The 24,752-nt window shown below is 40.0% G+C and overlaps 1 protein-coding gene across 1 annotated transcript in view; it reads right to left on the bottom strand.

Moving 5' to 3' along the window:
* CIDEA (cell death inducing DFFA like effector a) overlaps nt 1–24,752 on the bottom strand; it is an 823,757-nt gene that overhangs the window by 537,504 nt on the left and 261,501 nt on the right. Inside the window, exon 2 of the mRNA XM_044067366.1 lies at nt 12,428–12,572. Coding sequence (XP_043923301.1) covers nt 12,428–12,572 — 145 coding nt within the window. The remainder of the gene's footprint in view (nt 1–12,427; nt 12,573–24,752) is intronic.

The raw sequence follows: 24,752 nt of genomic DNA, 5'->3' as shown, positions 1-24,752 counted from the left end.
TGGTGAGAGTGGGCAGCCTTGCCTTGTTCCATTAATGATTTTTATTGGTTTTGATTGTTTTTTTATTAATATAGAGTGTCATAGTTGCATTACTGTAGAGAGTTTTGTTCATATTAGTAAATTCCTGTGGTATGCTAAACTGCCGTAGTATTTTAAATAGGAAGTTTAGATTCACTCTATCAAAAGCTTTGAATGCGTCTACCAATACGGTGTACCGGGCGTACCTAGGGCATTTGTCTCTTGCTAAGAGGTGGATTAAGGAATCAATGGTGAGTGTGAGTGTGTTATCCCATACCTGCCTGTGACTCAAAGCCCAATTGCTCAGAAGATACCATATAAGGGAAAAGTTTTTTGATTCTGTAAGCTAGTACCATTGATAATATTTTAATATATAATATCTATGGCAGCTATTGGTCTACAGTTGTTTGGGTTTGATATGTCGGCATTTGGTTTTACAATAAGGATGGTCTTTGAATTGTTTATGTACAGGTCTGAGACACCAAACTTTATTATATAGTTATAAACTCTTAACAGGAGAGGTGCAGTTTGCAGCTTAAATTTCTTATAGAACTCTGCCGCAAAACCATCGGGCCTGGTGCTTTGCCAGTTTTCAGCATATCAATAGCCAGTTTAATTTTGTCTGTTGTTAATGGGGCTCTAAGATTATTTGTATTACATTTAGAAGGCAGAATTTAAAATTTTTAGTGAATTGTTGAAAGAGGGATTTTTGGTACTGATCCTGTGGGCCATACAAATTTCGGTAAATCTCTTCAAAAACCCTGTATATACAATTTCAGTGTCTGAATATAAGATTTTATCATTATAGTTGGGGCATTTTTTATGTTAAATGATTCTTGCTAGCATTTCTGCAGGGGGTTGAGCCCATTCCGCATATCTGTACAATAACTTTGGTTCCATGATAGAGTATTGTTGTGTTTGTAACTCATATAACTGTTTCTGCAGTTTAGTCATTTGGTTGTCTAGATCCAGGGAGTGATTCTTTTGTATTTCTGTCTCTACTGCTTTTAGCTTATTTTCTATACTGGTCATTTTCTCCATATTTAATTTTTTTATAATGATGCCTTTTGTATTAGGATTCCTCTGATAGTGGCTTTAGTGGCTTCCCATTGAATATCATAAGGAATTTCAGTTTCTGCAATGGCATTTTCTAACCGAGTAAGAATGGTAGCAATTTCTTGGATAACGTCTTTTAGGTTGATTAGGGTTCAATTTAGAGTACAATTAGAAGTGGTATGAGGTTGGTGCTTGGACTTTGTTTCCTTTATTGTTATGCTAATTTTTGAGTGCTCTGAGACAGTTCTGGGTTCAGAGTTAAAGGCAATTTCATTACTTGCTATAAATTTAGAGATTAGAAAAAAGTCTATTTTGGACTACGATTTGTAGTGGGATGAGTAATACATATAAATGCTGGCTGATGTGCTTGTTCTATGCATTTCAAAGGGGTCTAGTTAGGTCAAATCTTCTATTAATTCTAGTAGAAAGGTGGCGAGTTGTGGTGGTTGTTTATTTTGTTTATTTGTTCTATCCTTTTCTGGGTTAACTATCATATTCTAATCACCTCCTACAATGAGCAAATGTTTGGATGTTTGTGTTAGTGGGCCATATATCTCGTATAGGAAATCTTGTTGATGCATGCAAGGACTGTATATGTTTAAGAATAATAGTTTTTTTTGTATAGTGGATGTTCACATGTAAAGAACCACCATCTTCTTAGGGTCGAAGTTGCTTTTTAATATAGTTCTATTAAAGGATTTTTTTTTTTAACTACTACAGCCATCCTTTTTGCTGATGTGCTGTCACCTGCTGCTCTTAAATGTTGTATCCATTTCCTATTTTTAACATTTTCCCATTGTTCCCCTGTCATATGTGTTTCTTGCAAGAAGGTTACGGCTCCGCCAGCTTGGTAAATCAAATACAACACCAAGTCCCTCTTCTTTTTATTTTGTAGTCCTTTTACTTTCCACAAATCAACACATCATCATGAGGACACACAAACCTCTTTACTATTGCATATTTTTTATTTATTATCTTGCATGGACCATATCTTGGAGATGGTTTGCTTGGGGTTACTAGACAAATTTCAATAATTAATGTGACATTGTACTCAGTACCCCCCCATGCCTATCCACACAAATCTCCTACCTGAAAGAGCTAAGCATACAAATGCACAATTAAAACAGAAGGCAACTATATTACACATCACTTTTGCTATTCCAAGTCTAGTCAAGACCGACAACAAACATACACTACCCTAACAGCCTGCCCACACTTGATATAGCAATTAGGAGTGTTTCTAACCATACGAGTAATGAGTTACATCCAAACACAATATGAAACTGAGTGTAGTTATCACACTGACTTTAGGTTACTGTATTTATCTGATGGTAGTTGGGATTTACATGCGTAAGGTCGACAAATTCTGTGCTTTTAGAGGTGAAGATAGGAATTATTTACTCTTAATTTCAACATTTGTGTGCCAGTCACTTTGTGTATATTTCTAGTGTAGGCTAAGGACTAATAGAAGGCGACATATATTAACTAACATCATGAGTAGTGTGAGGCATTACCACAATACACTTTACCCCCCTCTCTTATCAGTAACAGTTTAATTTTAACTCATACTTACAGTATAGTGACAAAATTCATAAGCGTTTCACAAGTTGTGGCACACTATCTCGTATTACACTAAGGCTATGTAAAAAGATAAAAAAGTTTAACATTTCCTTTTTTTTTCATCCCTGCCAGCAATAAAGGATTAATTTATTACAAAATGCATATATCCCTATTTTCAGGAGATGAACTGAAATTTACCTCCATATACATGCAAAGCATTTTCTATTGAGCACTTGCTTCAGCTGTGCTTGAGTAAATGCTACAGCATCATTTCAATAACAATCAAGATTTAACATGCTAGACAGCTGATACAGCTTCAGTTTTCTCCACATCTATCACTGAGACCTGCTACAAGTCTCACTTTTCTTTTCCCTTTTCATTTTTTTTTTTTGTTTTTTTTTTAAACTCTTAACTGATTTTCCGATATGTATTGCTTCTCTTGTGAAGCACAAAGCCATGCATAATTTACCCTACTAGGCAGCTAGTATGCCATGAACAACCATAAACTGAGGCAACAAGGTGAAAATAGTACTTCAGTGAGCCAACCAGCACACAACAGCATTACTACATGAACTAGGTTTAACAAGAAGAAAAAACAAGTCTCTGCTAATATTTGAAATTTTAGTGTCAGTGCAAAGTCAGATAAACACAGTATTTACACTGGTGCTTGACGAACCTCTTAACTGTGCAACCTAGTAGTCCACTGGTGAAAAGTAAAGCAGTTTTTGTAGGGATTCCTAGATAGGTAGTTGTCCTTGATCGATATCTTCCCAGTTACTTTAGTTTCCCCTTGTCAGATGGAGTCCAACATGTTTCCGACTGCAGAAGGTAATAAGTTTTTAGCATTACGGCTCTTATGTTGGCCCTTTTTTCCAGAAACAGAGGAGTTTAGGTGTTTTTAGGCTTTCGTACTTGGTGCATTGACCTCTGCACTCACGTACAGCTTGCTTACCAAAGCAAACATGCTTCTGCATGGTTCACAGGTCGGACTGGACTGTGACACTTCCTGTTCAAACTGGAGAATAGAACATTTCAATGGAAAAACAGCATTTACATGTTAAAAAAGGTATTTTAGTTTTTACCTTACATTTGAATTAGAAATCTGAAATTACTCACGCTTCACAGATTGCAGCTTGTATTTTCATTCGTTATTGATAATTTTAAACATGCCATTTCGTTTATATGCTTGGAAGCTCGTTGAAAGCTTTTAAAAAGGCAGTTTTTGCTTCATCTGTGTTTGTAATGTGATACGAGTTACTTTTTTTGAAAAATGTGGCTGGGTACTTAATTTGGAATTTGATTTTTTGATTTACTAGGTAGGCGCAGTACAGAGAAAGAGTTTGTCTTTGTTGCTTAATGGAGATTGGCAGGTCTTAAGCTATAGTTATCCTGTTTTTAGCTACCTGAATAATTGTGTTAGCATGAGAGGAGTTCATAATTCATATTTCTATTTGCCTTAGAGCATCTAGGATTTGTGATTTCCTCAGCGCACAAAGTATTCTCTCCAGAGAGACTGACTGAGTCAGTTCTTTGTTTTCTAGGAGATCATTAAAAATTTCTTTAGCTATGGAGGGTAACTGTGCTTGTTCAAATTTCTCTGGGAAGCCTCTGATTAGAAAGTTGTTCCATCTTGATCTAGCTTCCAGATCAATTAACATCTGCTGGATTTCTTCAACTGAGTTTTCTATATTACAGGCAGTTTACAGGATCTCCTCTAGTTTTATTTCATTGCTTAAGATTTTAGCTTCATTTTTATCAAGCCCAGCCAGAATTTGCTTCAGATTATTTCCAAACAATGTTAATTTTGAGGAGAAGGTCTGGATCTCTGCTTGAAGTGGAAGTAAGGCTGCCTTTAATTCATCCATAAAGCAGGGTTGCTCCAGCTTAGATGTTTGGGCTTGTTTCTGTGTGTCGGCTTGCTGCTTTGAGGTTTTTTGCCTTTTTGAACATACCTCTTTTTCTGGTAATGTTATTAACGACAATCTAGTCTTTGTAGACTGTGCCTCCATATGTTCATCTTCTCTGAGCTTAGAAGATTTCTTTTTTCACTTTTATTCTAGTTACACGTTTCTTAACAGTTGAGGCCTGAGCAGATGTGTTGGATTCTCTACACAGCAACCTGTTCAGCTACAGTGTAAGTAGACTGTTTATGCTGTTTAAAGTTGAGATATAATCACTTCTTGATTAACATTTACTTATTTTCTGTAGGATTTATTAATTTGGAGGTTCCTTTAGTTGTGAGACCTCCTGATTAGGTTAGATTAATATTTGCTGTTGGGAGCTGTTGTAAATATGTGCTATCTAGCTGGCGACCATCTTGGAATGATGCACACACATACATTTGCACATGTATACAATACATATATATATCTAGTGTCAGAACTTGCTAAAAGCACTCATTGTCAAGCGCAGAAGTCAATAAAAGGAGATGCACTGAATGTTGTTTTTCCTAAAGGTATGTGCTTGCTATCACAGTACATGGGAGTATACAGTTTTATCTGTAACTTTCAGATATACTAAAGGTTTAAGCATTAGGGGTGAGATGGTGTGCATGAATGTTAGTTGGTAGCTATGGAAGGGGATAGAATTTCTGTTGTGCATGTGTTTTTGTGTATGTAAATTAAGTGTGTGTGTATACATATGGGGGGTGATGAGCAATACTGGTTCACCAGATCCTACCTGTTCTTTGGCACATACAATACTACCCATGCCCCTTAACCACAACTGCATACATTACCTTAACAAAAGAAACTTTCCCTAATTGTACCACTATGCACTGTATGCCTGCAAGTTAGCAGCATTTTTTTCCCAATTTACAGATTGCAAAAGGAGACAGTTTGATTTTTTTTTTTTTTTACAATTATCAATGTGTTTTTATGTATTGTTTACTTCATTTAAGTGCACTATCGAGGTATACACAGTTATTTTTATGCATGCATTTAGTTAACATATACCTAGATATATACAAACACATACATACAATCACACTCCTCTATGTATGTACATATATATGTATGGGAATCATTAAGATATTTGATATTCAGAATGTTTGACTATTAGATCATTTGTGCTGGCATTAAAAACAATCAGATGATTGCAGTGTACAGGCATTACTTTTGTGAGATTGGGGATACTGCAAGTATTTGGAATTTATCCTTTCCCCAGTATTGCCTTTTTTTTTTTTTTTTGGAACAAGTCTCGATCTGGTGAGATCAATCTTTTGTGATCTGAGCACGAGTTTGATTATACTTACACACACACACACACACACACACACACACACACACACACACACACACACACACACACACAATATATATGAGTGCAGTGTGTGTTTGTATCACAACTCTAGAATGTGTTTAACATACTTTCACATGGGGCCAGCTCTTCTGTACCTTCCATATCTCTACAGCGTCTATATTCTAGCAGAAAGATCACACAATTACATAAGTTTTGCTGCAAAAATAAATGTTTTCTATTCTCAGAAGTTGTGCAGCCTTGAAGCTAGAGAATAAAAGCAAAAAGAGAGTGGGGGAGGGGGCATTGGCCTGCAATATAATGTGCATACTATACATTTCCATTCCTACATATATAAAATACTGAATTGTCTGTAAACCTTACATACTGTAAGGAGTGACAATTGTTACAAGTACATAACAATTTATATTATGGAGAAGGAACATTCTATAACATATAACCAAAAATAAGGCACTGGAAGGTTCACCAGAATAAAATCCACTGTTTTATTGATCGCACCCGATATTAAAAAACAAAGCACATCCAGAACGCATTAAGTGTAGCAGCGCATTTTCATTCACAAAACACAGTGATGCAGTTAATGCGTTCTGGATGTGCTTTATGGTTTTTTAATATTGGGTGCGATCAATAAAACAGTGGAATTTATTCTGGTGAACCTTCCAGTGCCTTATTTTTGGTTATCAGTTTACTTTTGGCACTTTCTTCCACTTTCTTTGTTTATTAACATTCTATAACTTGGCATACTTGACAGAATGATAAATAGTCTGTTAATAAGCCTAATTAATACTTTTACAGATGTAACAAGATTCCATACGAAACAAACACTGCCTACTCAGGGAAAAGTAGAGACAGTTTCAGTACGCAAGAATTACTGAAAATGAATAAATTATGATTACATGAGAGCAACTAATACAGACAGCCAAAAAGGTAGAAGCAAGAAAACCAGATATTATAGTTAAAAAGGGCAAAAGTAGCTTTAGTCATTTAAATAGCTATATTTAAAGAGTATAGTGCCATGTGTATGGACAGACATATTATAAAAAAGCAACCACAGGCCACAAACTGCCTCAACATTCAGATAACTGTTTCGCCCAGCCATATACATACACACATTGCAAAAAAAAAAAAAAAAAAAAAAAAAACTTCCAAGTCAACTATCTACTATTCTGGGCCCAGAAACTATCACGCTTTCTTCCTCAAGTAGACAGAGCTGCTGTACATAAAGGAATCCTCGTTAAACTAGAACATGGTTTGGTAACATTTGAAACAACTTCAAATAAAAACACCAAATTACTACAAATCATTTCTTATAAAAGATGCCACTTCACAGCCAAATCTCCTGAGAAACAGCACCACTATCTGTTGCTAGAGAAGGCAAAATGGCTTCCTTCGAAACAAAGAATAATGACTTCTGGGCTCTCTGCTTTTTAAAAACTTCACCATGACACCCTGACTCCCCTCTCTAACTATGACAGTTGCTCTTGTTGGCCATTTTAAGCCTAGCCAATTTCCCTTCTTCAAAAATCTTAACCATTATACCCCCAACCCTCGCATACGTCTCAAAAGTTACAAACTCAAAAAGCAATCAAATACAGGTTCCAGGCTTCAAATCAATAGGACTAAACACCAGTGCTCTAACCACAACTTCTCAGTACTGGCGACAGACTTTCCCCTCACATCTAACAGAGATCTGTAGCTACTCAGAATTCAGACCATTATTGTAAACAATTCTTGCTTAAACAAAGTGCAAGTGCACCAGTGTGGGCCACATCACCTAAATTCCTACTTTTAGTTCCAATACTGTTACAAATATTTTCTCTCTGCTGTTCACCCTGGCCAATGCACATTTGTGAATATACACTACTCTTATATAATGGAGATATGTTTTATATGTCAGTTATTCCATGATTTTTGCATTGCTTCTCTATTTACCCATTATGTACTTTGTTACATTTTGCAACCCAAGCTGAGTCTAAAATTTGTTATTCTTAATCAGACTTCTACCCTGATAAATAAACACAAGAATATAAATAAATAAAAATACCACAGCATGTAAGCAGAAACTAGAGAAACGTGGAATAAAAATACAAAATATATTTCCAATAGCAGTAGGAGCAAGAGGTCTAATAAATATGCAGTCAATATAGACAACTCCACTACCAATGAACTACAGGAAGAAGCAATTCTGGGTGCACTGCACTTACTGAGAACAGCACTCCTGGCAGACTAAAAAACACTAATTTTATGAATTTTAACTGTGCCTTGACTTAGGAATGGGGGCAGCTCTTGCCACAGTATTAGAAACCCTAAATTTTTGGAAAAATTAGTAAGACAAATACCTCTACCATGGCAGGATTGTCAAGCTTGTCTGTGACCAGTCACATCCAAAGTGGGATGTAAACGGCAGACAGTATACAGGAAAAGGTAACGAATAAATAATTCAGAGAAGAACTGCTCTATGCACTCATACATCCTACAGTAGGACAATGGTATACACTGCACACATCTCTTTACACACAAATGCGCACTTGTGTGTTTGGAGTCACAAAATGTGCAGTATCTTCCCCTATCTCCTCTTCCCATAGGCGTGTATACTGAGCATTAAGTGCTCAATATATATGTACAATACACAATGAAGAATACTTTCTACTCCCTCTGCAAACTGCACTATCTGCATGAAGGTCACAAAGTCTGTTAATGTTAACTTGCTAACCACTCCAATCAACCCAGTCAATGTACGTGCTGTATGAATGCAGGACATTCAAACTGCTATGGTATGTGTCTTTCCAATTCTTCTATTCTAATAACCTGTAGAGTACGTGGAACATGCTGTCGCAATGTTGTGTGATTTAATTGTTATCACAAACCTAAGCCCCCTTCTCACAAACATCACAGTTACTAGAAAATACACTCAATGCACTAATGAAATAATCATATCGGGCCATTCCTCAATCCAGTAATCTCACCCTGTGATGCACCAAGCACTTACTGATAGATGTAACATACACAATTTAGTTAGTTAGTTATGAATTCATTTTTCTGGGTAGGGTACTGATCCCAATGGACATTTTCAGCCCTACTCCAGGAATACACAAATCAGAAGAAATTAAAATCTACTTATTTATACAAGAATGCTTTATCAAACAGAAGCTTACCAAAAAACTGAATGTAACACCAGGGGCAGCAATATCCTAGACCTGGTCATTACCAACATGGGCAACCGGTGTTCCACACCAGACGTTAATTCCTCGTTGGTCAGATCCGACCACAAGCAAATCATCCTACACATCCACATCCCAGTCCCACCCCCCATTAGAGAAACCACCATAAAAAATTTCTCCAAAGCCAACTTCACGCTTCTTAAAACAGAAGTGGCAAACTTCACAACACCCATGCTGACGGACAGTAAAGATATGACTGCTGAATCCTATACAATTGCACTTTATAAGCACTTACACGAGTGCATGGATCGTGCACTCCCTAACAGAACCAAGATGCTATCCTCCAAAAAAAGGAAGCCAATCTGGTGGTCCCCTGCTATAAACAAACTCTACAACAGAAGAAAGAAACTTTTGCAAAAAAGAGTAAAATCCCATGATTGGAGGAACTTCGTGGTCAGCCTCATTAAGAAGCTGAGATCCCTCATAAAATCCTCCAAAGCTAGTTACGAAAACAAAATCGCCACTGATTCTAAAGACAACCACAAAGCATTCTATAGCTATGTCAAGAATCTCAATGGCAACACTCAGATCTGCTCAGTTACAGCACAATGGCACTAAATATACAGAACTAACTGATATTGCCAACATCCTGGCAGATAGGTTCAGTGCTAACTTTACCCCTCTCTCCAAAGCCAAGAACACAGCATCCATGGGACCTGACAAAATCCCAGGCTGTGTTATACATGAATTACAGAACGAACTGGCACCCCACATAAGTACCATGTTCAATCATAGCCTCACCTCAGGCTTTGTGCCCAGTGAATGGCGCACAGCAATGGTTATCCCACTCCACAAAGGGGGAGCCACTATGGACCCCGGGAACTAGCGCCCCATTAGCCTGACGAGCTTGGTCTGCAAGCCTATGGAGCATATCATCATGGAACTTATAAACGACGACATTGGTAATCTCCAAACACTGGACCCTACCCAGTTCGGGTTTGTAAAAGGCAGATCATGACTCCTAAACCTGATAGACTTCTTTGAAATGGTCACCAAAGCTGTAGAGGAGGGTAAGGTGGTACACACAGCCTATCTAGATATCGCCAAGGCATTCAAAACCATCCCCCCACTCTGGAATTATAGACAAACTCACTAAACTAGGTATAAATCCCTATGTCACAAGATGGGTTGCCAACTGGCTCACTGACCAAACCCACACTGTGAAAGTAGCAGACTCTAAATCCAACTTCAGACCAGTGACAAATGGAGTACCACAGGGTTCAGTCCTAGGTCCTCTCCTGTTTGGTATCTACTTCTCTGAAGTACAGGCTAACACAGAAGGTCTTTGGCTAACAAAATTTGCAGATGACTGCAAACTAGGAGCCATAATCAAATCTCCTAACGATGTGGACATCCTACAAAAGGGCCTCACTGAGACAGATATCTGGTGTCAAAGCCATGGCCTCAAGCTCAATGTCAAAAAGTGCATTGTCATCTCTTTTGGTAAAAACTCTGTACCAATGAACTACCACATAGGCAGTAGTCTACTTAACACCGAAAGTGTGATAACAGACCTTAGGACACAGGTGGACAGTAAGTCTCTCCTTTGATAATCACATTGCCACAGTAGTCAGGAAATCCTTCTATGTGGCACACCTCATCACAAAAGCCTTCTCATCCAGGAAAAAAGAGGTCATTGTTCCCCTCTACTCATCACTCATTAGACCCATTATAGAGTGCAACGCCCCTTTTGGTATGTACCTCAGAAGACATCTACAACAACTGGAAAGGCCACAGAAATACCTCACAAAGAGGATTACTGGCCTCAAACAGATGCCCTACACAGACCGTCTCAAAAAACTCCAGCTTTACTCTATCGCATATCGCCAACTCAGAGGCGATCTCTGCCTAACATAGAAAGCTATGTCAAACCCAAAGCTGTTGGACATGCTCCACGTAAAGAAATTTCAATCCCTCCGAGCTACATGCTCTAGGGACCTAAACCTTGTCATCACAATAAACAGAACATGCTGGAGGGATGGATTCCTGTCTTAGAGACTTCCCATACTCTGGAACAAACTACCTATCTATATCAAACAAAGCTCCTCATTAGCACTCTTCAAGAAAAATCTTGATGATTGGATGAGAGATATGAAATTCACCCTGTGGATCACTTCTGTGGCTCTGCTTGACAGGGGCACAGGAAAATAATTTTATTGGGTGGCAAAAGCCAGGGTACCGTTTGGCTAGGCTTATATAGGCCCTAGGGCCAATAGCCTAGTACCTACCTATGAACCTATGAACATTCTGTTAATAAATCACAGATCTCCACACTACCATGATTCCTTTTGCATTAAAGCCAGTGCATAGTACAATGGGTATCTGAATCTATAACTTGACAGCAGAGCCGGATCATGGTCAAATGGGATCCAGGGTAATGGATCAGGGCCCCCCAGGCACTTCCCCCACAGACCCCCCCCCCCCCAATAGCCATTCCAGTGTCCCATTACTGGCTATTTCTCTCCAATTACCATAAACACTGTTTAAACCTGTCAGTGTGCATACTACTTTCTTCTTTACTTCTACAATAATTAGAGGCATCTACAACTTTATTTCATATTTTATAGCACAGACATTGACAGCCATTTGGTAAGCTGCAAATCACAAGTTTATCCGCTTACCTGGCCTTCTTCACTGCATTAAGAACTCTTTTTGTGACATATAACAAAGTTGAAAGCTGACAGTCTTCTTACAGAATCTGTGCAGATTTCAGTGATGTGAAGAAGTGTTCAAATTTGAAATATGTGCAATTACACTGTTAATTAACGTATAATTTCGCAATTTGATTTTTTTTTCAGCATAAATTCACCTTCTAAAACTCAGGACATTCTCAGATACTCTTATCCAAAACAACTATAAAGTGCTTCTTTCACACATTTAACCTCATTGTTACTTACTGTAGTATAGCATCTGCCAAGCCAGTTGATGCTGGACATCAACTGCAAAGCTAACAGGAATTGCATACATTTTGAAAAATAAAATGTTTTACATTTTGAATTTTGATTACATACAACAAAAGGGAAACAGAAAAAAGCAGTGGTGCAACCAAAACATTCTGAGCTTTATGGGACAGTAAACAGCAGTTCTTCAGAATTATGAAAATGCGAAATGCCATTTTCATAAATATGCTTGCTGCAAAGTCCCATGAAAATCAAGTCCTTACAATTACAAAAAAGCCCTTGTACTTTGTTGCACTGCTAGCACTGCATAGATCATGCACTTTTACTTAAAAACTACAGAAATGTGTCCTGCTTCATCTTAGATCAGGCAGTACAGTGACTTATTCTTTAACAGCAGTCTGCCCTGCATATTACCTTGCTGATCAGTTCACTCAAAGTACTTGCAACAACTCCTTTCCTGATACTACGATCATGGTTACAGACTCTGAACGCACGCTGTGGTGGCAGAGGAGGCAACAAAACACGTCTGGTGATCGATGACCCCACCGATGAGACAGACCTGAGGAAAAAAAAAAGAAAGGAGCAATGAACATATTTCACCACTGCCCAAAATATTCTCCTCTGTATTCATTATTAGTAGCACAAGACATGTAAAAATATATTCATTTTACTCAATTCATTGATAAGACTTGTTTTCTGCTTTATAGCTATATATGAATACTCTTGAAGCACTTGGCCAGTGCTTTTTGCATTCTGCTGACAAGACCACACTGTTAAGCAATTACACTTTTAAGACAGTAATTGGTTAAATGTACATAACTTCCAAATTACAGCTTACCATTTGTTAAGGCCTGTACTGTAGGTGGTCTAGGAACACAGTCTTCTTTTCATGCATAAATTTCCTATAAACTGTAGAGTTGTCAACCCTGGCCTTAAAACAAATAATATTAGCAGATGATCTGATTTCAACAAAAATTCTGTTCAATAGCCTTGAAGGTATCAAGCTTCCTCTTCCTAGATTTACTAGATATAAATGCATACGTGGTATTACTAAGTGATACATAAATCTCCTTCAAAAATGTGTGTCTGAGACAGCAAATCACATACTCGCTTCATGCTGCAAATAGTTGCTTTTGTAGCACAGCATAAGGGGTAAAAAAAAGGGAAGGGATTTCAAATGAAATTAGCAGTACTTCATATGTTGTTTTTATTGTATTTGCCTAAAATGCTTGACTATATTACTTTTCTAACCGAATTGTGAGCAAGACTGGCGATGTGTCATTAGTTCCACTAACATATACTTTCCTTTACAGTAATCTTATAGATTCATAAGTAAGTACTACGGTAGCTGTCCTTGCAGTCTGTTTTAAACCTAACCAGATTCCTTTTTTGTGCCTGAAATAACTTAGCTAATTTGGTTACAGATTGGCCTCATTCATCCCATAGTTGATAATTATACATTACCCCTAGTGAGAATAATTGGAATCATACCAATAATTATTTAAGGGGAGCCAAGCATGGGATAAAGCATTTAAGAGCTGCCTCTGTCCATTAATACGATAGGGGCAGTCATTGGGCAAATTTTCCATCTCCCAGCCATATATCCACGTTGTATTTGAATACAAACAGGATGAACTTTTGCTTTATATGGATGGCGGAGTCAGTTCCATGCTAGCAGTATCCTCTGTAATATATACCTGCCCCTTCCAAACCATTCTATTGATGTTAAAGAGGTTTAGATCCTTACACCAAATATTTCTGATACCATTTGACTTGCTGATGTGCAGTAAATCCATCAGTAATGTGTCGGAGGATGCCTTGATTGCCAGACACAGGTCACCTCTTACCTGTCTGCAGGATACCACGTATAGTGACAGGGCTTCAAGTCAGCCCATGCAGCACATGTAGTTTAGGCCTTGTATCCTTTTAGTAAAGTACCTCTGTGGGAGTTCCAGTTGTTGCATCTGTCTGAAGAAGTGCATGCTAAAGGGGGTATTGTAATCAATAAATGACCTAATGAGTTAAATAATCATATTATTTCAACTCAAAAAATGGTTACCATCCCCAACAACCAAAAGACCATTCCTGAAAAAAGACTGGAAAGTAGATATTACACTCATATGAGAACTGGAGTGACCTGGCATCATGGATTTCCATTATTTTTCATTAAGAAAAAAAATATATACATATATATATATATATATATATATATATATATATACACACACACACACACACACACACACACACACACATATATGTACATACAATTACATATAAAAAAAAAGAAATAAAAACATGCAGTTTGCATGTTACTTTATTTATTTATTTATTTTATTTTACATTTGTTGACCAGGCTAGTCCAACTGGATATATGTCCATTTTCAGTAGAGGCCCGGGGAGAAAAGCTCCATCAGTTGTACACTTTTACAAAAAGGCTTAAATGGTTACATAAGAAAGATAGCAAGTAAAAACAATTAATATAATCAGATAAAAAATACATTGGCATAAAAGGTCACATGACATCATAGCAAGTTAACCAGATAATATAAAAAATATTTTTTTTTTTTTTTTTTTTTTTTTAAGTTAACAAGGGTAGTGGTAGAGAGAAGAGTTGGCATTAGTCTGGATTAGTGCAGGAGCAAAGCCAGTGTTTATTGAGATACATTTTTAGTTGATATTTGAAAAGTTGGAAAGAGGTTAAAGAAGTGATATCAGAGGGTAGTTTATTCCATGTTTTTCCAACAGAGTTGGACATCAACGTTTAGTGTAGATGTACAACTAGACAAACTATTGCTGAGATCATGGTACAGTGGGGATAAGGGAATATTCCCTTTTCCCCACTGTAGTGCGATCTTGGAGTTAGAATACTGAAGTAGGGGGGTGTTGGTGGCGCAGCCCCCCACATGGGGAGTGCCCCCCTACATAATTGTGAATTTTTTTTTTTGTTGTTGTTGCTGGTTTAGGTTTTCGTTGCTTTTTTTTTTTTTTTTTTTTTTTTTTAAATGCACTTTCGCATAAGTGAGTTTGCGAATTTACATTTCGGTGAAATGTAAATTCGCTGGATCAAAGTAGATCCATTATATATATATATTTTTATATATATATGCATGTATGCAATTAGACAACCACAAAGATAACAAAGATCTAGGAATTTTGCTACCAAACCTCTTTTCTGAAAAGGGCACAAAGAGCCGTAGGTCTTTTTGCATGATCTGGTTAGGTCTAAGGACCACCTTAAATGCCTGTGGACATCCATGCAATGCAGTAAGTATTCCCCATGGTTTTAAATAATTAGAGAATACTGGCAGTTCTGTGGGCTGATTTATACTGGATTCTTTGGCCACTGTTGATGTTAATGATGCAATATCACTCAAGGCACTCTATAGTCATGAAATATCCAATCTAAATGTCACCTTACCCCCTAACCCTACAAGACAGCTACTTGCTGTATATACTTGTAAAGTCAACTTAGACAAAACTGAAAAAATAAACAGAACATAAAACTTTGCTATCAGACACACATAAACAACTTACTTACTCTCAACTAAGACAGTCACCTCTATATGCATCAGGTGTCTGATTTTGAAAAAAATGAAAGAAAAAAAAAAAGACAACAATAATGTTTCCAACGTTTTACTTCTAGAGACAGTACATTTCTCCTATGCAAGTTATAGTGACCCCCCCCCCCCCCCATGTAACCCTCTGAAGTTTGAAAGGAAAGCTAAAGGAATCATGACCACATTGTCTCCAGCAAATTACAAGACATAGTGACCTCTGAGGTTCAGGAGGAATATTAAAGAAATAATATTTTCCCCAGCCTCTATAGGTACAGTGGCCTTCTGTGTATACCTATGAGCATGGCTGACTTTACACCATCTGGGATTTGGGGTAGAGGTTAAGTGGATTTTGACATGAGCCAAGTAAACAGTTTGGGTATGTGAGCAACCAGCCCCCAGAAGTTCTGAAGGTCTGGATATTCTGTGATGTATTTATCCTTATTCTTTGAGAGATAACTGTTAAACTCAGCTAGTTGCTCAGTTACGTTCATTCAGACAACCCCCACTAGGCAGTTTTAGCTACTTCTATGTACAATTCAGACATCTGATTGTGATAAAAGAGGATGACCACATAATTTATTTCACCTTTGTTCCAAATAGCTGGCACACATTAAAATGTTGCTTCACATTCCAGAATCGCATGTCCTGCGAAACCAAAACAATAAGCAAACTGTAGGCATCTAGTAATTTTCCTCCACATAAAAAGACAGCCAGAACAATTATACCTATTCTGGTCAGTGCATATCAGGTGTCCAGTTAAGCAGTCCCATCTTATTCTCATTAATGCACACTAGTCCTACAAAGCCAGATAATGACTGCTTAAATATGTAAAAAGGTTGCACTTGTTCGACAAGGTCAACCACTATGTGGCAGGAAAAATGCACTCGCCTTTAGACAGTTCAATGCCACCAAAATTTCCCACATAACAGGAAGAACCATAATGCAAAACTGACATGCCCACCCCATTCTTTGTGAGGTACCTGGCCTGAATTCTAGCCTCATCTAGATGTGGAAATACCTGTAATCCTTTTAGTCTCAAGTGAGCTGCTGCTAATGCCATGCATTTGGTAAACACCCTGGGGCTGTGGTGAGTCCAAAAGGTAGGGCACTGAATTGGTAAAGACTGGCTCCCAGCCAGAAGCAAAGATGTCTTCTGGATCACCTGTCTATTTTGATACGATAGTACACGTCCTAAAGATCTATGGAGTACTTCCAATCACCCTTGTGTAGAAAGGGTAGAATGGACTAGACCGTGACCATTCGAAATTTTGCTTTCTTTACATACTGACTTAAGTTGCTTAGATCCAAAATGGGTCTAAGGTCCCCCGTTTTCTTTGGCACTAAAAAGAAATGTGAATAAGTTCAGGATCCTATCTGGTCTGGAGGGACCTTTTGGATGACTCTTGTCTAGCAGCTTTTGGATTTCTTATGCTGCTGCCTTGCTCTGACTGGCTGGAATGTCAGGAAGTTTTGCGAGATGAAATAAGGGAAAATGGTATGCAATAACCCCTGGATATTATGTTTGTCACCCATGTATCTTGTGTTACAATTACTCAGGCATCTAGGTGCAAAGACAAACAACCCCTGACTGCCTCCAGAGTTGGAAGCACTAAAAGGGCCTATCCAAAAAAGAATCACTAAAGCCCCGATTCTGCAGACCACCTCTGCATCTAGAGCGATGTCCACCATTGAAATTGTCTCCTCTGCCTCTGGAGGAAAGGTCCCCAAGACTTTCGGAACTACATCTTCTTGCTGCCTCTCTGATTCCTTAAAAAAGTTCATTGAGGCATACAAAACATGATTCCTACAGCAGACAGAGTCTTTCCATCTTGTTCACTGTGGGCAAGCAACTCTTTTACTGATGGCCCAAACAAAGAAGTGCCATCAAAAGGGGCATTAATAAAATATGTCTTAAAGGGTTCTGCAAAGTCACGTCCAGGCATGTCTCATTATGGCAATACCTGAACCAGCTGCTCAGGAGATGCCTTCAGTTGTGTGAGAGATCAACCTCATCGAAGCATTGCATATGGACAAGAGTGGCCAGTTGAGAGGATATACATTTGAAGTCATCAGCAGACATGGACTCAGTATTTAAAAGCTCCTTGGTCAAATTTCTTTGAAGCAGAGTAAAATGTGCCATGTAATTTAGTGGCACAGGGCAAAGGTTGCCAAGGCATAAACTCACTTTTCAAACCTGTCCAATGCTCTAGACTCCCTGTTAGACGGATCAACAGCAGAGCTCTGTTCCGCTAGCTCTTTCTTAGTGGCTACCTCCACCACCATATCATCAACTGGAACCCATTTGCTCCAGTGCATCTGTTGGTCTGGGGGGCCAAAAACTTGCCGGGTCTTTTAGGAATGGGTTCAACAGTATCCAGTTCCTTACAAGCCTGACAGGAAGCTAAATCAATAAGCTTATCTGCCAGGGTTGGTAACCCAAGAAAAAAACTGGCCAGAACCAAAAGCCTCCAAAAAACAATTCTTCTGGTGAGAGGCTTTGGGAAGACCAACCACCATTCTGTTTCAGGATCATTAGAATATCTCCAAAGGAGATGTAATCTGGTGATGATCCGGGGGGCTCCTTTCCATCAAAATCAGTACCTGCTGTAAGAGAGACTCCAAAGGGAAGTCAATGCGTCTCCCTTTACACATCCTCTTCTGATGTACCTACTCTGAGATGTTCAGGCAAAGTGCCAGGAAAGACTGAAGGTTCTTCTAATGGAACTGGCTGGATAGTTATTGGTTCGGGCTGTCCCTGTAGAATAGGCCTGGGCAACTCAGAGCTAGAAACCACTTGGGGGAAAGGGATTCTATAGCTATGTCAAGAAACTCGATGGCAACACCCAGATCTGCTCTGAGTTGCAGCACAAAGCCACAAAAATTACAGAACCAAGTGATATTGCCAACATCCTGGCAGATAGGTTCAGTGCTAACTTTACCCCCCTCTCACCCCCTAAAGGGCCCATATCTATACAGGAAGAATGCAGAGTTCCTGTAATCACAACTACACAGGTAAAAGCTGCACTCTCTAAAGCCAAAAACACAGCATCCATGGGACCGGACAACATCCCAGGCTGCATTTTACACAAACTTCAGAACGAACTGGCTCCCCACTTAAGCACCATGTTCAATAATAGCCTCGCATCAGGCTCTGTGCCCACTGAATGGCGCATAGCAACAGTTAATCCCACTCCACAAAGGGGAAGCCACCACTAATCCCAGGAACTATCATACTATTCGCCTGACGAGCCTGGCCTGCAAGGCCATGGAACGTATCATCATGGAACTCATAAACAAAGACATTGGTAACCTCCAAACTCTGGATCCCACCCAGTTCGGGTTTGTGAAAGGCAGATCATGCCTCCTGAACCTGATCAACTTCTTTGAGGCAGTCACCAAAGCCATACATGAGGGTAAGGTGGTTCACACAGCCTATCTTGACCTCGCCAAGGCTTTCAACACCATCCCCCATTCTGGAATTATAGCTAAACTCACTAAACTAAGTATAAATCCCTACATCACAAGATGGGTTGCCAACAGGCTCACTGACAGAACCCACACTGTAAAGGTTGCGGACTCCAAATCTGACCTCAAAGCAGTAACAAGTGGAGTACCACAGGGTTCCATCCTGGGACCTCTCCTGTTTGGTATCTACTTCTCTGAAGTACAGGCTAACACAGAAGGTCTCTGGCTAACGAAGTTCACAGATGACTGCAAACTAGGAGCCATAGTCAAGTCCCCAAATGATGTGGACATCTTATGGAAGGGCCTCGCTGAGACAGATGCCTGGTGTCAGAGCCAAATCCTCAAGCTCAATGCCAAAAAGTGCAGTGTCATCCCCTTTAGTAAAAACTCTGTACCCATGAACTACCACATAGGCAGCAATCAACTTAACACCGAATGCGTGATAAGAGACCTTGGGACCCAGGTGGACAGTAGTCTCTCCTTTGATAGTCACATCGCCAAAGTAGTCAGGAAGTCCTTCTACGTGGCACACCACATCATAAAAGGGTTCTCATCCAGGAAAAAAGAGGTCATTGTTCCTCTCTACTCGACACTCATTAGACCCATTATAGAGTACAATGCCCCTTTTGGAATGTACCGCATAAGACATCTGCAGCAGCTGGAAAGGCCACAGAAGTACCTCACAAAGAGGATTACTGGCCTCAAACAAATGCCCTACACTGACTGCCTCAAAAAACTCCAGCTTTACTCTGTAGCATATTGCCTACTCCAAGGTGATCTCTGCCTAACATATAAAGCTTTGTCAAACCCAGAGCTGTTGGACATGCTACACCTAAAGAAATCCCAATCCCTCTGAGCTACATGCTCTAGGGACCTAAACCTTGTCACCACAATAAACAGAACATGCTGGAGGGATAGATTCCTGTCCCAGAGACTTTCCATACTCTGCAACAGGCTACCCGTCTATGTCAAGCAAAGTTCATTAGCACTCCAAGAAAAATCTTGATGAGTGAATGGGAAATAGGAAATACACCCCAGGGATCACTTCTGTGTCTCTGCTCGACAGTGGCACAGGAAAATAACTTTCTTGGGTGGCATAAGCCAGGGAACCTTGTTGGCAAGGCTTACGTAGGCCCTTGGGCCGATAGCCTAGTACCTACCTATGAACCTATGTGCAGGATCAGAGGCCTGAGAGGGTGGCTCACTGTGGACAAAAAAAAAAGCCCTTTCTAGTACCTTGAAAGCTGATGGACCCAGAGAGACCCTGAACCACCTTCGGGGAGCCGAAACTCCTGAAAAAGGCAAGTCTAGACCTCCCTAAGATCCATGCCTTAGGGGTGGAAGTGGATCCAAACTGTCCAGAGCCAAGCTTCTGAGAGGGATGGATGAATCTGGCAAAATTGGAGCCATGCCTATCAACTAGGACCCCACGCTTAGGCTCCAAGACCCATTCTGATCCAAAGGTATCGGAGCAGAACTAGCCAAGGATATAGTCTGAGCAGAGGAAGAAGCTTTCGAAGCTTTCCTCAGATCACACATTGGACCTCTCGAGGATCTGAGATCCTGGGGCTCCAAAACCACAAGACTGATTGGAGAAAGAGAGAAGATAGCTTTAGAAATTGTTGGCATACTCAGAGATCCAGCATGGGATGGAGCTAGTAAGACCCCCATCTGGATTTAGCTGTGAGAAACTTCAACATTATCCTATCTACATCCACTTCTGACAAGCTCCTGGACTATCTAGGGGAAGAAGTGGAAAGAGGCCTAGCATGCTTCTTGGGCATTTGAAGCAACCTTGAAGGTGGGGGAGGTGACACTGGCTTGATAGTGTACTCAGGAGTAGTACTCCTATAAGCAGAACCCCATTTAGGATCTCAGGGTCTACGATCTAAGGGTGTCATTGCTGAACTAATCGTGATTACAATGGCTGAAGCCTTAGGATCCCAAGTTTTCGGATCAGATTGACGAATCATGGGATCTGACTGTGTAGATCTGATAATTTCCTTGTCTTTACTGGAAGCTCCAAGAAAGACCTGGGGGACTTTGGAGGGGAGCACTTCCTATGCTCCAAAGTAGCAGACATGCTGTGTTTGGAGAGAGGTTGAGCCCCTGAAGTAGAAGTGGAAGACAGAAGACCTTCTTAGGACCAGTTTATTATATCAATCCACTAAAGTCCTAGGGTTGAAAGTGGGGCATATATTACATGCCGTTTTTAGATGTTCATCCCCTAGACAAAACACACACTCCCTGTGGGCATCTGAATTCGGAATTTTATGCCCACAAGAAGTGCACTTTTTGAAACATGTGGGTTTTTCTGACATAACTATGAAGAAACCCACACTGTCTTAAAACAAATAGTTTATACTCGCTATCAAACATAGAATTACACACAGAGCAAAACCGTGGGGGGACAGCAATTAGAAAATAAGACTTCTGCTATCAACTATGGTAAGGAAAAATACCCTAAATTATGGGCAAGTAGGAATAAAGTGCAGTTTTGTACTTACCATAGATGTAGATGTTCGAGTGTATTCACTGCTGCAGTCATTACACTTTGGTTATCCTGCCGTCAGGCGGTCCTGCAGTCGGCCAGAGTTCCAAAGTCTTGGTCCGGCGTCAGTTGCTGTCACTTCTTCCCTGACGTCAGTGCACCAGGGGTATATAAGATGCAGCCGACACCATTTTCTTCAGTTTTTCTTGCCCCAGATGTCAGGTGCCCCCAAGTAGGTAGGCAATACATATTGCTAATAAAAAATACATAAAAAATAAAAACAATACCTTCAGATACAAGCAAATACACCACATAGGTTGTATAGGGTAGAAAGGTACATACAAGTCCCAGCTAAGAAAGTGGGGATGGAGGGAGGGTAACCTGGACTGCAGCAGTGAATACACTCGAACATCTACATTTATGGCAGGTACAAAACTGTACTATGTTCATCAGGTTTCACTGCTGCAGTCATTACACTTGGGTTGAATCCCAAAGCTGAGGTTGGGTGGCTGGGTCTATAAAGGATTCGGGGTGGCTATGAGGCCCTGCAGCACTGCAGTGGCAAAGCCAGCTCTGGATTTAGAGTAAACAGGCAAGTGGTAATGCTTGGTAAAGGTGTGCACTGAACTCCAAGTTGCAGCTTCCAAAATATCCTTGGTAGGTACTCCTCTAAGGAAGGCAGTTGAAGTGGCTGTTGCCCTGGTGGAATGTGGCCTAATGTTGCTAGGTACAGCTTTTTCCATGCTGTGTGTAGCAGTAAATGGATACAGTGTCCTATCCACTTTGAAATGGTCTGCTTTGAAATACCCTTTCCCTGTGATCCTGCAGAATATGCTACAAACAATTTCTCAGTTTTCCTGAAAGCTTTTGTTTTGTCCAAGTAGAAGCTTAACTGCCTGTGTATGTCCAATGAGTGCAGAAGTCTTTCCCCTTTATTCTGGGGATTTGGATAAAATGTTGGCAAGTGAATAGTTTGGTTAAGAGCCACACTGGATACCACCTTTGACATAAATGTAGGGTTTGTTCTTAAAGAAACACTGTTGTGATGAAAAATGATGAAATGTTCCACTGCCATTACTGCCTGTAACTCAGACTCTTCGTGCTGAGGTTATTGCCAGAAGCAGAGCAGTTTTCCATGACACATTTTAATTCTGCTGAATTGGCTGGCTCAAAAGGAGGTAAAGTTAGTTTTTCCAAGACAAAGTTGAGGTCCCAAGTTGGTGTTGGTGCTCTCCGGGGCTGTCTTAAGTTTTTAGCCCCTCTGAGGTACTGTTTTAATAATGGATGAGAGAATATAGGAGGATCCGTGTTGTAATGAGCTGAGATGGCAGAGGCGTGGATCTTAATAGATGAAAAGGATAGGCCTTTGTCCAACATCTCAGTTAAGTATTGTATTATCTGAGGAATATTTGGAACAAGAGGGTCAAAGCTTTGAGCCAGGTTCCAGGCACAGAATCTCTTCCACTTTTCTGAGTAGGATTTCCTGGTGCTGGGCCTCCAAAATGACACCCGTAACTGCTTTAGAAAGAGGTGTTGGCTGATTGGCTAAGTAATCTGCCACGCAGCCAAGTTTAAGGTTTTGAGCTGGCTGTGCAGGATCTGATTGTTTTGTTGAGTCAGAAGATGAGGAATTTAAGGTAAAATCCATGCTGGGCCTTGAGCCAAGTTCTTTAAGATTGGGTACCAGTTCTGGCGTGGCCAGTCCGGGGCAATCAGGATAATTTTTGGCCTTTCTTGCCTGGCTTTTATGAGTACCTTTGAAAGGAGAGGCACTGGTGGGAAGGCATAAACTTTTAGGGTTTTCCAGCTCAATGAGAGAGCATCCACTTTCAATGCTTGTGTGTGGTAAGTCCTTGTGCAGACTTTCTGTAGTTGGCAGTTCAGAGGGGAGACAAAAAGATCTATGTCTGGGCACCCCCCCCCCCATTTCTGTGTGAACATGCTGAATACTTGTGGATTTAATTTCCACTTGTGAGGATCCATGATGCTTCTGCTTAAGTCGTCTGCCAGAGTATTTTTCTTTCCTGGCAGGAATTATGCTTGCAGATGAACTTGATAGGTCAGTGCTGTGTTCCACAAAGTCATGGCTTGCCTGCAGAGGGGATAAGAATGAATGCCCCCTTGCTTGTTTATGTACCACATAACTGTGGTGTTGTCCGTCTTTAGTAATAGTTGTTCTGGATGCAGAAGGTCCGTGAAAGCTGTTAGGGCATTTTGTACAGCTAGCATCTCTTTTTGATTGATGTGAAGATGCATTTGGTCTGCGGCCCACTTGCCCCGAATACATTTTCCTGCCATGTGTGCTCCCCAGGTGTAATCCGAAGCATCTGTTGTTAGTGTCTGCCTGGGTGTGGGTAAAGTGAAAGGCTGTCCCTTGTTGTGGTGACATGCCTGTGCCCACCATCGAAACTCCTGTTGTAGGCAGGAAATAAGTGGTATTAATGTTTCCAAACTGTGACAGTGCTGAGTCCAAACACTTTTTAGGTACCACTGTAATTTCCTCATATGCAGTCTGGCATATGGTATTAGTAGAATGCAGGACGCCATGAACCCCAAGGTCTGCAGAATTTTTCTTGCAGGGAGTTGGGGTTTTGTTGCCATCAATTGAAAGTACTGAGTCAGTTGTCTTTGCTTGTCTGGCGTGAGATAAGCCATCTGGGCAGTTGTATTTAAGCTGGCACCCAGGAATATTATCTCTTGTGAGGGCACTAGTTTTGACTTCTTTTCGTTTACTGTGTACCCTAGGCAAATTAGCAATCTTTTTACAAACACTAGATGCTTTAGAAGAATGTCCTTGCTCTCTGCTTCAATAAGACAGTCGTCCATGTAGGGATATATTTGAATTCCTTTTAGTCTGCAAAATGCAATTACTGGTACCAGGCATTTTGTGAAGACCCTGGGCGCAGTAGATAAGCCAAAGGGCAGTTCAGATAATTGGTAATGCATTGTGCCAGCTATGAATCTGAGGTATCTTCTGCAATTTTGTCTGATTGGGACATGCAGGTATGGCTCTCTGAGGTCCAAAGTAACAAGCCAAGCCATCTTGCACAGCATGGGAAGAAGTTGCTGTAGTGTCAACATTTTGAATTTCGGAACATCCAGGTAAGTATTTAGAGTAGATAGGTCCAGTATGGGTCTCCAGGCTTTGTCCTTTCTTGGGACCAAGAAAAGTCTTGAGTAAAATCCTTGTCCTTGTTCCTGTTGTGGCACTTTTTGAATAGCT

This window comes from Protopterus annectens, chromosome 3.part1, assembly GCF_019279795.1.
Source record: "Protopterus annectens isolate FY-2018-M chromosome 3.part1, PAN1.0, whole genome shotgun sequence".
NCBI classification, from domain to species: Eukaryota; Metazoa; Chordata; order Ceratodontiformes; family Protopteridae; genus Protopterus; species Protopterus annectens.
This window is presented reverse-complemented; position numbering and strand designations above follow the sequence as displayed.